The sequence below is a fragment of the Protobothrops mucrosquamatus genome, unplaced genomic scaffold (genome assembly GCF_001527695.2).
Source record: "Protobothrops mucrosquamatus isolate PMUCROS unplaced genomic scaffold, P.Mucros_1.0 scaffold95, whole genome shotgun sequence".
Lineage (NCBI taxonomy): Eukaryota > Metazoa > Chordata > Lepidosauria > Squamata > Viperidae > Protobothrops > Protobothrops mucrosquamatus.
The window spans coordinates 227,093-243,698 of record NW_015386470.1 but is presented as its reverse complement, the minus strand read 5'-3'; the positions used below and the strand labels follow the sequence as shown (position 1 = coordinate 243,698).

General features: G+C 36.9%; 1 protein-coding gene across 1 annotated transcript in view; it reads right to left on the bottom strand.

Moving 5' to 3' along the window:
- Window positions 1-16,606, bottom strand: part of AGBL4 (ATP/GTP binding protein like 4) — a 196,927-nt gene that overhangs the window by 120,388 nt on the left and 59,933 nt on the right. Inside the window, exon 4 of the mRNA XM_015812538.1 lies at window positions 12,275-12,386. Within this exon, the coding sequence (XP_015668024.1) occupies window positions 12,275-12,386 (112 nt within the window). The remainder of the gene's footprint in view (window positions 1-12,274; window positions 12,387-16,606) is intronic.

The window sequence follows — 16,606 nt, the reverse complement described above, 5'->3', positions numbered from 1 at the left end:
TGATCTTGATTCTGTCCCTCTATTCATGCAGCCTAGGACTGTGTTGGCCTTTTTGGCAGCTGCAGCACATTGCAGGCTCACATTTAATCATAAAACATTTAGTGCTACAGTTGTTGGTAGTTCCCTGCAAGGGAGAGGCAGGTTAGTGAAATAGAGCTCATTCCAAGAGCTTCATTAGGAAACAGAACTGATAGCCTGCCATGTGATTATTTCCTAGCTCAAATGTGTATATAAATAAAGACGCCCTCAGTGCTATTTGTAGAGTCTTAATTGATTTTTTAAACACAAAATAGAGAATTACTTTTTCTTTTCTGACACACAACCAAGTTCTCAATTTAATTTTCCAAAATGTTTTTGCCACTGCTGTTGCTACTACTGCTGCTGAACCCATTTGAACGGTAACCAGATTTACAAGGGGGCTTTTGAGGTTGATTAAAATAACCTCAGTGCTGAAAGGATTATATCTTATTATGCTTACTGTGTTGCTCTCTCTATATATATTAAATACTGTTTTATTCTCAACACCCTTATCTGTCTTTTACACATAATTATAAGCTTCCTTTAAAAACTGAGATACAAGAATTTTGGCAATTGTTCTGGAGACCCCAAATACTATTTGGCACTATCTAGTCTCTGGAGGTAAGTTAGTTTATTTTAAAGTGTCTAGAAAGATATTGTCCAATCTTTCTTTTCCTACTGTTAATGGTACTTCAATTACAGATATTAATACTCTTTAGTAAATTATTAAGCTTTAGATGAAAATGAAATACTGTAGAGTAATTCAAGCAGTGGGTATATATGTTTTCCCACAATCCTTTAAACTAGCTTTTTTCTAGACATGAAAGACTGATAGTATATTAAGTCAGAAAAGAAGAAAAAATATTTTTGTGTTATCTTCATGATATCTATGCAAAATGTACATAATTAAGTAAGGCTTTCTCTTATATAAAAAATATTTGGTTATTTAAAAGATTCATGTATTTTTTTTCCTGGCAGCACTGAGGTCAAAGTAAAAGAATAATCACATGTAAAAGTGGAAAATATGTCTTTTATACACACTTTTATCATACAGAAAATATCATACAATATAGTTACAGAAGTATCAGAAAGAAATGGTTATAACTCAGATTACTGCTTACTGCTTTAAAAAAAAAATCTAAAATCCAAATTTCAATATATTAACTTGTTTTTTTTTATCCTTATCTGATTTATCTTCTATTCTTTCTGTATGGGTGTTCTAAAAAATAGCAAGCAGTTATGAGTGCTGTTATGGAACATTTCCCACTTCTTTTTACTCAAATTAATGTTTTCAGAACTGACCTCATCTAAATGGCATTTCTTTTCAACCAATTTGAGAAAACAGATATAAAAGAAAAGCCTTTTTGACTTTTCTTCTTCAGAAAAAAAATAGTCTCCCTAATGGTGCACTTGCAGCATAGATTTATAGTTTTTCATCTGTCTTTTGCTAGAGTTATGGAATGGGCTGTTTATTTCCTAGTATTATCTTATCCATTCTGAATGTCATTTCACTCTTTGAAGTATCACTGAAAAGTTTTTTCTTCTTTTTTTCAAGTTTTAGATTAACCATGTAACTGAACTAACTGAATGGAATGGACAAATAGTAGAATGCAGTAAGGCGCAATCAATTTTCCTTATGAATGCTTGCAATCAATTAATATTTAAAGTGAATATTGATTACACAAAAGAGACTTAAGTGGTGCATGTCCACATACACAGTTTTCTCAGATCTAGTTTTTGTGAGCGCTGCAGATTTATTTGACCACACAGCAGTGATCAAATGGTTAACCAGGGACACTGTGATACATGAATAAAACAATGATAGCAACAATTAAGCTAGCAAGTGTATTTAGCTACACACAAAAACACATGTTACTCCCATCCCTATAATAAGCAAGAGCAGGCAAGATACAACAATGTGAGGAAAAGGGTCAAGAGTTAGTTTAAAATCCTCCTCCTCTTCCTCCTCCTCCTCCTCCTCCTCCTCCTCCTCATCATCATCATCCATTGTCTTGTGTATTATTATGATAAATTCTTTTGCTAAACTATTTTTCTTTTTCAGATGTTATTACAGTAGTTAAGGAGAATTTCCAGCCATGGGCAAGAGAGGGTTTTGTCTAGATTTGTTCTTTCTTCAGCTATAGGCAGCAGGGACACCTTCAGAGTAATCAGATTGAATGTTTTCAAATAGGATTTACAGCCTTGTAGATCCAAAGGCATTCACTTCCTTCCTCAGTAAGGCTGACTGCCCTCAAGATAGGCAGTGCAGTGAAAGAGTTTGAGAAAGTCACATCAGAGCTCTTTTCCATGACCTTTGAGAAATCATGGAGGATGGGTATAGTGCTAAAGGACTGGAGAAGGACAAAAATTGCTCCAGTTTCTAAAAAAAAAAAAAAAAGATAAAAATAAGTCCCTAAAGGCCAATCAGTTTGATGTTAATCTAAAGGCCAATCAGTTTGATGTTAATACCAGGAAAGCATTGGAACAGATTATTATGCAATTGATTTGTGAGCTTTTAGATAATAATGCATTGCTTGGCAAGAGTCAGTATTGGTATTTAAAGAATAAATAATGTTTCTCCCAACTTGATCTGATTTTGATATAATTGCTTTGGATCAATATAGGAATGGTCAGTGTACATCTTAAATCTGCAAAGCATTTCAGAGTTTCTATGAGATTCTAGCAGAGCAAATGGTGGGCCGGATACAGACTGGTTGAACTATCATATTTAGCAAATATATGTCAATGCTTCTGCATTAAACTGGAACATACCACAGGATTCTGTTTTAGGCTCTAACCCAGGGGTGTCAAACTGCCGGCCCACGGGCCGGACACATCACACAGAAGCCACACTCACTCCATTGCTGGCAATGGCAAAACTGTCCCGATACATTGTGCAAGATCACGTGACGTCGCGAGTTTGACATGTCTGCTTTAACCTATTCAACATATTTACAAATAAGGTGTTAGAAATAGGATTACCAGATTTGAGGATGACATATAGGGAAAACAGAAAGCTCCTTAAGTGAAAATATCAAAATTCAGGAGGATCTTGTCAACATGGAACAATGAGGAGACACAAGCAAGATGAACTTCAGTGAGGAGAAATGTGATGTCCTATCTCTGAGCAGGAGAAATCAAAGATGGATGGGGTAGACCATACTGGGCAGCATTTATAAAAGCATCTATATTTACAAAAAGGATCTGAGCTTACTTATTTATTTATTCAGTTTGTATGGCTGCCTACCTCACCTAAGTGCCTTTGTAATTTACAACATTTAAAAACAACAATCCAATAAAAAAGTTAAAACCAATATAGAAACATCTAAAACAACCAGGAACCATTTACAAAACCAAAATATACATGATCAGTGGCCTTGTGCCAAGCTCAACAAAGCCAGCATAAAAGCAATCTGAGTTCCAAAGGGCAAGTGCCAGGGCAGAAAATGCTCTCTTCCTGAGTCCTGCCAGATGATACTTCTGCATGGGATAACAAACTATAATGAAGGAAGTATAGTGTCAAGGTAAGTCATAGTTTATTTCAATTTTGCAACCAGTTCTGAACAGTGAGTTTTAGGAAGGATATTGAAAAACTGAAATGGCCTCAGAGGACAACCACAAAAATAAAGAGCTTGAAAGGAAAACAACATTCTAAGGCATTGGGTATGTATCATTTGGAGAAAATAGATTGTGGCATGATAGTCTTTTTCAAGTATCTGGTTACTATGTTTAAAATCATTTCAGAAGAGAGGAGAAGAACAAAGGCTTTAAATACAATGAAAAAAATGTTGATTGGACATCGAGAAAAAATATCTTAGCAAGAAAAGCTGTTCAAGAATACATGACACTGCCTCAAAAAGTAGTAGACCTTGGAGGCCTTCAAACAGAGGCTTGGATGGTGATCTCTCTGGAATGCTGTTGTAGAAGATTCCTGTGTGGGTCATAGGAGTAGATTTCAAGATCCCTTCCAATCCTTCCTTTCTGTGATTGTCTGACTTTATAAAATATAGGACTGTAAGCAAGTGTTGCTAAGTAATATCCATTACATCAACCAGGGGTGTCTGCAGGGTGTTGTTAAAAAAGTCAAGATGGCAACTGTCATACCCACACACACACACACACACACACACACACACACACACACATGAGGAAACCCCTGACATCAGTGGTGTCACTCTGTGCTTCTAGGGTAGAAGGGCTGAAATGGGGGAAAAAAATTCTGTCTTCTCAGGATGGAAAATGTCTACCACATGCAAAGAAAGAATATTCCCTTAATCACACATTATTTAGCAAATAATGATCTCCTGCTCAACTACAACCAGTTCAATGTTTCTCTTGCCTAATAGCTCAATTTGATATTGTATGTTTCACACATCTGATGATCTATTGCCCACTGGTGGGATTCAAATATGTGAACAACCGGTACTCTATGTGGATGCTGCTTCCGGAAGTCCATTCTGGGCCTGGGCATCAAAAAATTAGTTACTGGTTCTGCCGAACTGGTGTAAACTGGCTGAATTCCACCACTGCTATTGCCCAAGATAAGATTAAAATAATACATACAAAAAAGGATTGAAAAGTAAAAGAATTCAAAGGGGATTCAATTTTAATCTGAATTGGAGATAGCATTAAAAATGGGCAAATGTAAGATATGCTAATGAACAGGTACCGTATTAATGGAAACTGTTGAAATCTTACAGTGTGTCTTTAAATGGGGCTCAGAGCTGTAAGATCATTCGCATATAAAAACAATAATAAGTACTTTCAGAACAGTTCACCCTACTCCATTTTCCACTTTAGCGGGTCTGTTAGCTGAATTCATAAGATCGCAATCTAATACTTGGGAGTAACCCATGCTGAATTCAATGGGACTTCTGAGTAAACAGGAATAGGATTACATTTGGGCTATTGTAATCGCCTATAAACCATGTAAAATTTAAAACTGAAAGGAAAAGCTTCTTCCCCTGCCTGGCAATGGATTTCCTCCTTGTACTGTCTGCATACATTTTTCTAGGCTGCCCCCCAGTCGTCTGTGCCAATGCCACCTCCCTTCTGTTGTTATTCAAGTTTCCTTTAAATAGGATGTGGTCCCAAGCAATTCTGGATCTATTTTGTTACTGCAGTAGAAGAATTGAAGATCCTTTCTCCCATGCTGAGGTTACTATAAATCAGACTGAATACATATTACATATACTGTAAATCACCAGAAAAGAAGTGGAAACAAAACAAAGATATACTTTCAAGTGATGCAGTCAATATCCCATGTAGTTAGATTCTGATTGATGAGGCCTCCCATTAACAAGCTACCTACTGTTTTTTTATAGTCCAAATGGTGAATCAGGGACTTGTGGGATAAGGCAGATGACACACTTGTCAAAACTTGTTAAACATGATTTTTCTACCATTTTGCTTTTTTTTATTTTATTTCCCCTACCTCATACTTTTGATGAAGGCTTATTGAGTTATTGATTGGTAAAAGAAGAAACATTAGGTTGATTATTGTCTTTTCTAATTCTGTATTTCATTTATACACTGCAATTAAAACCTGCCAGGCAACAGTTTCTAATCTAATATCTTCCAGATAACTTGCAACTAAAACTAATAGAATCCCCAGCCGGTTTAGCCAATTTGCCCCAATCTTTCTGTAGGGTACTTGTTTGAAAAAGACCAGTCATTAGAAACTATGCTTTTAATTCTTGCTAGATTTTTCATTTCCAAGATTTTATCTAGCATACCCAGCTTACTTTCATGTGAAATTTCGTACTATGCAGAAATTGTGCTTTCAGAAAAAAAGATTCAAAATATGTTCAATATTTGGGTAATCCTGCAAAACTGACTGATTCATTCATCAATATTCAAAGCGGCTATATGATCTTTGCAGCTGTGAAATAACCAAATAGTTTGGAATGGAAAGGGGGAGGAAGTTCTATTGGTCAGAAAACAATTGCTGTTAAACATTTAAAATTATTTAAAAACACAGATGAAACGATACCACTTGTAGACTCAGAGAACAGAGAGCTCAAGTGTGCAATTTAGACCAATGTTTTCCCCCAAGTCTATTATTATATTTTATTCATCCACTCTGCAGTTTCACGTGGATGACTATGTTAATAGCATCACTTCAAGAGTGAAAGCAGAGCCTAAAAATCAACACAATTTGCTGCCCTGACAAAAAGGAAATTTATGTTAGACCCCAGTAGGATCTCTGCAATCATGAGACCAGTGTGTTATTCTTCCATTTGAACTGTGTAGTGATAAACAGATACCATAGAAGTAGAGCAAAAGTGTGAGATAATTTGGGAAACATGATCATTTGAGGTGGGCTAAGATTGCAAACTGCAGGTCACCCAAATGGAAGTTATTGGACTAGTTTTCTCATAGAATCTAATACTACTCCTGAAATAAACTCTTTCTCCTTAAATTGTATAAATGGCAGAGCCACTCTTCAAGTAAATATATATATATAAATATATAAAAAATTCTGTTATGAGTATTTTCTCGATGGTAACAACAATGTTCAGAGTGTTCAGAGTAAATTCAGTGTTTATGTGATTATACTATCTGGATTTAAAGACTCCTCAGATCTCTGCTTTCACAATTTTGTCACAAGCAAATTGTGGCTCCATGGTTTTTCCCATGTGACACAAGAAGGTTAAGACAAAATGATCTAAACTTTGCAAACATTTTTCCTTTACGTACGTCAGACACTTAACTCTACCTGATCCAATGCTGTTCCATCAGCCATATTTCCTATGGGTCTCAGTCCAGTTGTCACAAGAAATGTGCTCTTATCAGAAACAATCATTATGAAGGACTTCTGGAGTAGAAATCATCAACTGAGGACACCTCTGCAGATAGTGCAGCTGATGACCATAGTAGAATAAAAAACTTGTGAGCAGACTGTCTTTATTAACTTAAGATTATCCACAAGTGCTCCACAAATGCTCCTTGTGAAGAGATCATATGTCTCTAGTGGGTTTAGAACTCTGGGAATAACCCATCTTGTTCAAAACATGTTCGGTACCTTCAAAAGGACACTAAGTTTGCAAACTCCCTTTTCTAATCACTTCAAAAATTGCTAGTTAACTGCTTTTCAGCTCTTAGAAACCTTTGGATTGAGGAGTTTCCTCCAATCCTTAGCAAAAGAACTTTTAACCAGACATTTAAGAATCAATTTGTGACTCAGCTGTGCTACAGGCTACCATCTGACGTTGTAGCTTGTAGCACAGTTTCCATGCAATTCAACATGGAATGGCAATATAACATGTCTAATGTTTCGTGTAATTGTTTGGATTCCATTCAGGTTGTATGAAGCTGCATACCATCAATGTGCAAAAAAAAGAATAAGCACTAGGGTATATCATGTCTACTTAAAGGTTACAAATGTCTTCTAATGGCCAATAACTACTGTGAATTTATATTTTTGATATTCAGATGACTATGAATGAATCTTTTAAGCATACCTTATCCCATGACAGAGATGATGGAAAACGTAAAACAGACATATTGGATATAAGCCCAGATGTTAGCAAATATTGGGTGGAGTTAAAGAGCATACAAACATAACAGGAGGCATTCTATTCTGCACATATGAAGTCTGTGAATCAACTATAAGATATCCTACCAGCACTGAATATACTCAAACCCTGAAAGGTATGTTTCCATAGTAAATAAACAAAAATTATGAATTTTTCAGGAGACATACATAAGGAGGCCTATAGAATATGATGTGCTAGCAGCCTGTGTGGTCATCTTTCTCTGGCATCTTCCACTTTACAAATACTACACTTTGCCTGCTTTCTATTTGCATTTCACTTTATGTCTCTCATAATGCCCAATAAAAAATACTGTAGAGCCATCTTGTGCAGATAGAAGTAAGTACCCAACCTGAAACAAAGAACATGAACACTTGCTCCAAACTAGAAGTTTTGCAAAGTCACAGGAATTCAAAAATAATGAAACGGAAGTTTTTTAAATGGTTTGGCAAGAGTCTAGTGGATTAAAATTCTTTTCCTGATGATTTGTTATCATGACACTGAATCTTGGCATGAAAACAGGAAGACACAAGCAGAGAGTGTCAGGAAATTGGGTGGGTGAGGGGAGACCTGTGACAGAAAGCATTTCTCAGAATGAAAGAAGATGCCAGGGAAAAACTAGGAATGGAGAATGCAGGGGAAAGAACCAAATAGGATCAACTTCTCTCCTGGTGAAGGCAGACCTTTCATATTAGGAAAATCTCTGTGTGGGAAAACCTAGGCCCAGGGTGGGCCATGTAATGTTTAATGGAAAATATGTTAAGTAGAGAAAAAGCTGCATTTCAGCTAGCTTAGCTAAAATAAATCTACAGTATCTGCATAATTTTGTTGAGATTTACTTGTTCCCTAGGGTTTCACCATTAATTTTATTCTGAAAATAAAAGATTACACTCCATAACACAGACAAATCACTTACTGTTTGGAAAGTGATCCAGCAATGTTTACACAGGATATTTATCCCACTGCAGTCAGGCCTGAACATGTATTCACGCAAGTTGTGTTAATTAGATACATTCAGTGAATAACGTTTTCAATCCTTGGTATAACTAATGAGACATTGAAATAGCAATCCAGCTCCTGGCTATCTGGGAACAAGTTCCACTGAATCCAGTGGTTCTTCCTTAGAAGACAATATATACATAAGATTGAAGTGTGAAACATTTCTTCTTAGACCTGTTTTCAACTGATCTTGCTTAAGACTTTAACAATAGTAGTGAAATATTCTACCCCTGACCACAGTCTTGACGGAGATCTACCCCAAAACTCATAAGATCTTGAACAGAAGGACACATAACCTGAGTCTTTATTAATTCAACACACAGACACAGAGACAGAGAGACAGACAAACCCCCTGCAAAGCATAAGCCCAATGATCATCTTTGTTGCTCTTCTCTGCACTCTTTCTAGAGTCTCAACATCTTTCTTACATCATGGTGACCAAAACTGGATGCAGTATTCCAAGTGTGGCCTTACCGAGGCGTTATAAAGTGGTATTAACGCTTCATGTGATCTTGATTCTATTAATTACATTTAAACATAAACAATGCGCCACAATTTAGGGAAATGTGATCCTTGGAACACCATGCAATCTCTGCTCCTTGGCCTGACAAAAACAATGCACTTTTGTCATCCATACTCTGCTTCATTTCATTTATTGTTCTTCTTAATCAGGGACCTCTGTGGAGAGGGTCAATAAAATCAAGTTGGTTCTCACAACCATAGACTGAAGTTCTGATTCTTTGAATATATGGTTATGGTTGCCATCTTGACTTTTTTAAAAATTTCCCCAGATGCCTATGCCCTTCATGCTAGCCACATATTTGCTCCAGCTCTTATTCTTTAATCCCTGCTTGTCTCTTTCTTCCTGACTCTCTTATTCCCAGCAAAAACAGAGCCATTTGCATGATACTTCAGTTTGTTACCTGGCCAGGAATAAATACGATTCCAGCAGGTTGAGAGAAAGTTGCACTGCAGCTCTGCTAGCTTAACAATAAACAGCAATCTCTATTTCTGGAACAGCCACAAAACTAACCATATGTGTTTGTTTACTTACAATGTGTGTATGTATAATCAGATGCAGTAATATCTAGCACAGACACATACACATGAAAAAATGGAATAGCAACATGTGCTTCAATATGCTATCATTCCCTGAAAGGAAAAGCTGTCACTGAGAGATGGAGTATCAAGAGTTTTACTCAACAAGAGCCTTCTATAAAATCCAAATACCTTCTTTAGTAAAATACTGTTATTTATTTTATATTTTCCGATCCACTTCTTTTTGCACTAAGAGGGTTTTCTTAGGTCATATACTCCAGGGCTTTTCAACGGGTACCACCTGTGGTACATTGGCACCTGGCAGGTGGTATGTGACCATCCTAGAAAAGTGGTAGTGGGGAAGGGGAATGAGCTGAACCGGTGGCAGCACCGCACAAGCCTGAGTGAGAGATGGCTGGAGCTGCAGGGCTGTCAGAGCTCAGCAGAAGCACCAGGATCAGCGCCAGGCTCCAGCTGGCGCTCGGCGCTGATCCTGGCACTTCTGCTGAGCCCAGAAGAACCCCCATCAGCTGGAATGTTGCAGCATCTCCAGGGTCTTGTAATTTACATTCAGATGCTTGGCAACTGATTCATATTTATGACAATTACATTGTCCCAGGGTCATGTGAAGTGATCAAAACCTGCTGCAACCACCCAGCAGATGGGGGGGGAATAAAAACCAAACAACCCCCCACCCCATCCCCGCTGCCAATCCTCTACAGAAATGCTCAGAACAATGAAAACCTCGGACAGGAGGAAGAGCGTGGCCGGGCGGGCAGGCAGGTGTCTTGCTTGGCTGTAACTTGGGGGGCACTTTTTCAGTGCCATTGTAACTTCGAACAGTCACTAAGTGAATTGTTGTAAGTCGAGGACTACCTATACTTTATCACTTTTTTCCTTTTTTTTTTTTTTTTTTGGTCATCAAGTTTTTGACACCTTGCTAGGTGACTGTGGTACTCGGATGTTGCCATATCCTAAAAGTGGCACAATGGGTGAAAAGGTTGAAAAGCCCTGATATACTCAATAAACCTTTTGGACTTTGATGCCACTTATTCAATAAATGTCTGTCTTCTACTCTTCCTCTTTCCTTAATCCATCTTCCTAGATTAGCAGCAACTGTATGTTGTATGTGTGAATGAGTAACATCTGTAGCTGTTTACATAACATTTGCAAATGCCATTTCTCTTCAGCTTTAAATTTCATATAGCAATGCTCCCTTAACATACACTAAATAACATTCTTTGATATTGTATCACTAAGGCTATTACTCTTGCAGTGACCCTGTGCCCACTACAATTAGAATATTATTAAATCAATTATGTTGAATTCAGATCATGCATTAACTGATGTCCTTATGTATGTATTCTCAGGCTGACTAAGTTAGTTTCCAACACTTGCTGAAATATGATTTGATAATTATGAAGAACTGTTGTGGTGCAGTGGTTAGAATGCAGCACTGCAGGCTAACTCATTGTTCACACCAGGAGTTTGGCTCAAGCTTTGACTCAGCCTTCCATCCTTCTGAGGTTGGTAAAATGAGGACCCAGATTGTCAGGATCCTGACTCTGCTGACTCTGTAAAATACTTAAAGAGGGCTGTAAAGCACTATGAAGCAGTATATAAGTCTAAGTGCTATTGCTATTGCTATTGAAGGTGGTGCCCCTAAAATTGTGAGAATATTAGTATAACCAATATTGGGATATGATGCATAACAAATATTCTTGCGGAATCTTGCATATTTGTGAATTTATCACAAAGATGTCATCTGATGTATGGAACATGGAACTGGTTCAGAAGTTCATCAGCTGTAGCTTTGGGATCCCAAGCAGTCCTCAACAATTTGCTGCTGAATGTACATTTCGTGTGATAAAGAGGGAAAGCTTGAAATACATGGGGAGTTATCATCTATAAATTTAATTAATTTAAATAAATTAAGACAAAATTCTTTTTTTTAATTGTGGTTCAACTAATTTTTTTTATCCTGACATGTCCTCTTTGTGGGGTCAGCCTCAACAAGTTTTTAGCCAAGGAAATGTAGCTTTCCACCTGAAAAGCTTGTGCATCCCACGAGGACAACTGCTCTCCCTGGCTGCCTTGTTTTAAACAAGGAAGACTTGTTTGTCCTCTTGGGTATCTGTAAGATAACAAGTGCCCCAACACCAGGCTGCCTTTGGTCTGCCTTTTAATTGAGCTTGGTTGTCAACTGTTGCACTCCCTAGTTTTTAGGTTGTTTTGGCCTGGAACAGGGGAAACATCTAGCCTATCTTGGATAATCTTGAGCAGCTATGCAGGGTCTGAACTGGTTAGTACCCAAGTGGGAGACCATAAGCAAATCCCATAGATGTACACTGAATTTTTTTTTAAAAAATGAAAAAAAAAGGTGATGGCAAATCACGTGAATATTATTGCCAAGAAAATAAATTGATGGGTCCATGAAATCACAAAAGGCAAGCTTGACTCAAAGGAGCCTGGTTTCCTTGTGGGAAAAAGGGGGATGAAAATGATAATGGAAAGACTCAGGAAAGACAAAAAAGCAGCTTTTGCAAAAGCAGGCTTCTATAGAAACATGTTCAATAAAAAAAAATCCAGAATATTTGTCACAAACTCTGAGAGTAACCTTAAATCAACATTTGTCAATTGGTGAAAAAAAGGGAAGTTATTTTATATTTTCACTGTTCACTCACCGGATTGCTGTGCATCTGAATAATTAGCTGCTTTATACCGTATAGTGTAGGATGAGCCCAAGGAGAGGGATCTACCCAGTGCCGATTTAAATCAAAGCCCATCAAGGAACACCTATGAAAACAAAGATCAGGAAATCAGTTCCCAATATATTGTACATGATGTAGTGCAAAGCTGACTGTGTCATACCCTATGCTCGCCACTCTTGGTCAATTCAGCCCTAATGACTGGAATCATTAAGCTATAAATTATGGTTTACAAATTACAAATTGCAAAAATCCATTAACATTGTTTAATCTTGACTTAGCAGATGTGTAGACCTCTCTGATTGTCGTCCTATTATATTATCTATATAAATAAAAATGTAAATGTTCGTTTGTTCAAAATCTTAAATCTCCAAAAGTTCTTCACCGATTGCTTTGAAATTTTGACACAACGTTGCATTCGAATACGTGCGTGTTTTTATATACCTATATTATATAGATGTCACACCTGTGACAGGTAAAAACATGCTTTTTTTGAAAAACAGCACCATCTGGGTACAGCTAGTATAAAATATAAATGAAAAAAAGTGGAGCGAATCCCACAAACTGATGCAGGAATAAGAGAGAATAAATCAACATATTGCCCAGCTAGAAGCAGAAAATGGTGAATACAGAGCAATATTAAAAGAAAAATTAAACAGTTTGTAATCCACAGAACAATTAAGATAGACCTTCTGAATGGAAGATAGTTTATAAAACAACTTCTACCTCATTAAATCGCTTAACCTTAAGCTGCAGTATTAAACCTACTTACCAGAGAGGAAGCCACAGTGAATTGATATATTTACTTTAATACATGTAGAAAATTTTATTGTTTAAATATCAATGGCCAACCTATAACACTGGGGTAATAATCCATAATTCTGGATAGAAGTTGGAAGTCAACCCCAGCTATATCAACATAGAAGCTTTGACCCTCCAGCATTGCACTACTGTTTACTGTATTCCCAGGTCAGAAACTATAGTAGATACAAGGCCACTCCAAAATGCAGAGAATAAATGCTACAGCTGCAAAAATCCAGTTGACCACTGGATGGCAATAGGTATAGAATCTTTGTCTCTTTACTGCTATTTAGTGGCCATATGAATTTTTGCAGCCAAAATATGGCATTGGCAAAGAGTACTATGGTCTCTTACTAGAAATGTCTGGCTTCTACTCATCTAACACAGATTGGTGACTGGAATTTTAGGAGGGAATCTATTAATACTCAAGACTAAGAGAAGATATGATCAGCCCATGTAAAACTATAGATTTATATCCATGCAGCCCTCAAGCTCCTTAAGTCTATTTCTACCCTGCATAGGCACAAATTGATTGTACAAGTGTGACAGTATGAAAGTTGTTGTTTCAGATGTAAGATTCCTTTAAGATTGTTATAAATGAACACTGAAGAAGAGCTGAACCTATGACTGCAAAAGTTACATCTGAAACAATCTTGTATAGTGACAGGGTGCATGTACACTCTGCACTTATGTATAAAATGCCCTGTAAGAAGCAATTCTTATACTCCGCTCTCTAGGTATCATTTTCTCTTGAAAGGGCCCTCAGCTGCTTGCTATTGTTGATCTAATAACATGCCTGAAGATGTGATTTATTTTTCGTTTGCTTATTTTTCTTACTATCCTGCCTTGCTTTCAAGAGTATTCAATCAACAGAAAATCACTGGAACCTCTGACTTTTCTTCTTTTGATTCCCCTGCCTTTTTATTTCGACTACCTACTATATGCCTTAGGAGTTTCTTATAGACCTAGTCCCTGAAGGTGAGTGAGATGGACAAGAATGGACTAAAGGACTTAAAGAAATCCTTTTTCACGGCCATGATTTATTACAAAAAGAACTGTACAGACTCTTCATCTGCTTTGTGAGGAAATGCCAGTTCATTGGATCAGTACTTGGTGAATGCGTAGATAATATCCCACAAAACCCCCACAAGTACAAATCACAACGGTAGCAGTGTGAAGGCTTGGAATTTGAAACTAAATAAGCAGAGGGAGGAGGGAAGACACCCCCATATTCTATGAAGGGGACAAAACTGTATATTGCTTTATTTCGAGGCATGAGTTCTGCCGGAAGGGTGATAAATGTATAACTTATAATAGCAAAAGACACTGGATGGAATAAAATAAAATAAAATAATACCTAAAAGACTATGTACAGAATTTTCTTCATTAAAACATCAATCTATTATTCGTAATAGCCTTTTCGGAAGCTATTAATTGCAGGGACATTGGACACTTCAGAGCAGGGTTTATCTCGACATTCACTCTCTGAAACAATATGCATTTTGCATGATCTCTTTGAATTTCTACCAGTCATTAGTAAATTATATGTTATTCGAGGATAGGAAGGTCACAAGATGCCTGCCTATTGGGCCATATCAAAGTAGTAATACCTTCCAGACAAGTGAAACCAGAGCTGAAACTCAGTTCCATTAATTTGTATCATATAATCATGTCCCCCAATCACTACGTCTAGAGCTCACATTTACAAGCCCTATACATTTCTGAATAATCTGTGAATAAGGCAGCGCCATTATGAAGGCCACTGGAGAAATAGAATATTTCATAATTCATTTGTCCTGTTCTTGGTTCAAAGTCCTCTCCTTTATAAGCTCTGGTCTGATATGCAGTTCAGAAACGTAGTTGTGTTATAGAGAAAAGAAGGCACTGCCCATCAAAAAGAGTGATTTTAAAATTTGAGCCTTTTCTTTGTCTTATTGTTTTCCACTGCATTCACTTAGAAGTTGTAAGACGTTTTGTGGAAGTCTTACCATCTGGCTGTCTTAAGAACAATGCTTTCTTTTTACATAAAGAATTATGTGAAGAAATTAGGAGATTCGTATAATGAATTAATCTCCCCAGAGTCTACCCCAAGTAGTTAATTCCAATCTACTCAGTAATTTTTGTCAGTTTAAAAAAATACACTTCCCCTGTAGATTTCATTCTGTTCTGTTGAAACAAAAATGTTATATGGATTTTTAAAAAATGTAAAAGGATGTAGCTCAAATGTCCTGCATTGACTTTTATTCAATTTGGCATGATATCTCTATTTAAAATATTCTAAATTTCCTGCAGATCCTATTATACTCTGTTTTGGAAAAGTACCAAACCCAAAACAGTCATTTTTTTCAGGCTAGATCATGGGAATTCAAGGCTACAAACTTCTGAAATAACATGCTAGAATTCAGATGAATTGGGATGAGTTACCAAAATGAATTTTCAAGGTGGAGAATCTGGCCTTGTAGTGGGTCAAGAAGATCTTGCCCAACTTTACTTGACAGATGTTCATGTTGTTACTTGCTCAGGTTAAATTCACACCTAATTTCTTGTTATTGTGCCACCTCTTTATTTACTATTTACATACACCGGGACTTTTTCAGCCAACCATTTTCCTTACATAAAACTATATCTCTAAAAGAGTTCACAAAATACAATTTCATAAAACAAAGGCAGAGTGGACAGACCAGCATTAGCTGCTGAAGACCACATGGTGGAGTAGATGTTTGTAGAATGAGCTTTAAACAGTATATGATGGTTAACAAAACATCCTTTCATTTTCTCCTGCTAAATATAAACAAAGCTGTAGCAATGTCTGTCTTCCTCTCATGTGCTTGCTTATTCCATCTCCTAACTTATGGGAGAACTCATGTTTACACAAAGGTGGAATTGTGTTATTTTGCAGCATTTACAACATTAGTCTGTGGTCAGCAAGAAGTACCTTGATTCCATAGTGAAACTAACAGGAAACAAAGGCATTTGTTTCTTTTGGATGCAATCAATCCTCTGGTATCCAAAAAAAAGGGGGGGAGGCATTTAGCATAATCACAGAATAAGTACCACCAATTAAAATTTCTCTATTCTTTGTATCAATATCTAACTCAGGAAAATTAATCTCAATTTTCAGCATCATTACTAGGTACTATGGTAAATGTGACAAGAGAAAAAATAAATGGATCAATGGAAAGCTGAGTAGCACCCCAGAATGGGTCCCACATATAACTTAAAAGGATGGAGTAGAAACAGGAACACTGAAATTCAGCACCTATATGCAGGGATCTGAATATAAGCTTTAATGCACATATCACTACAGGCATGTTTACAGAGATGCAATGAAACTGAAAACACTGTTAAATGAAGGAATATCTGAGGGAGAAGTCAAAAAGACAAAATGGTAGCCTCTCCCCCTTTTTATGTGTATTGCAGATGAAAGCCATCATCTTGATTTTCTTGACTTCCATCTGTGAGTGCTCTTGCATATGGTTCCAGAACCACAGGTCTCAAGACAATAAC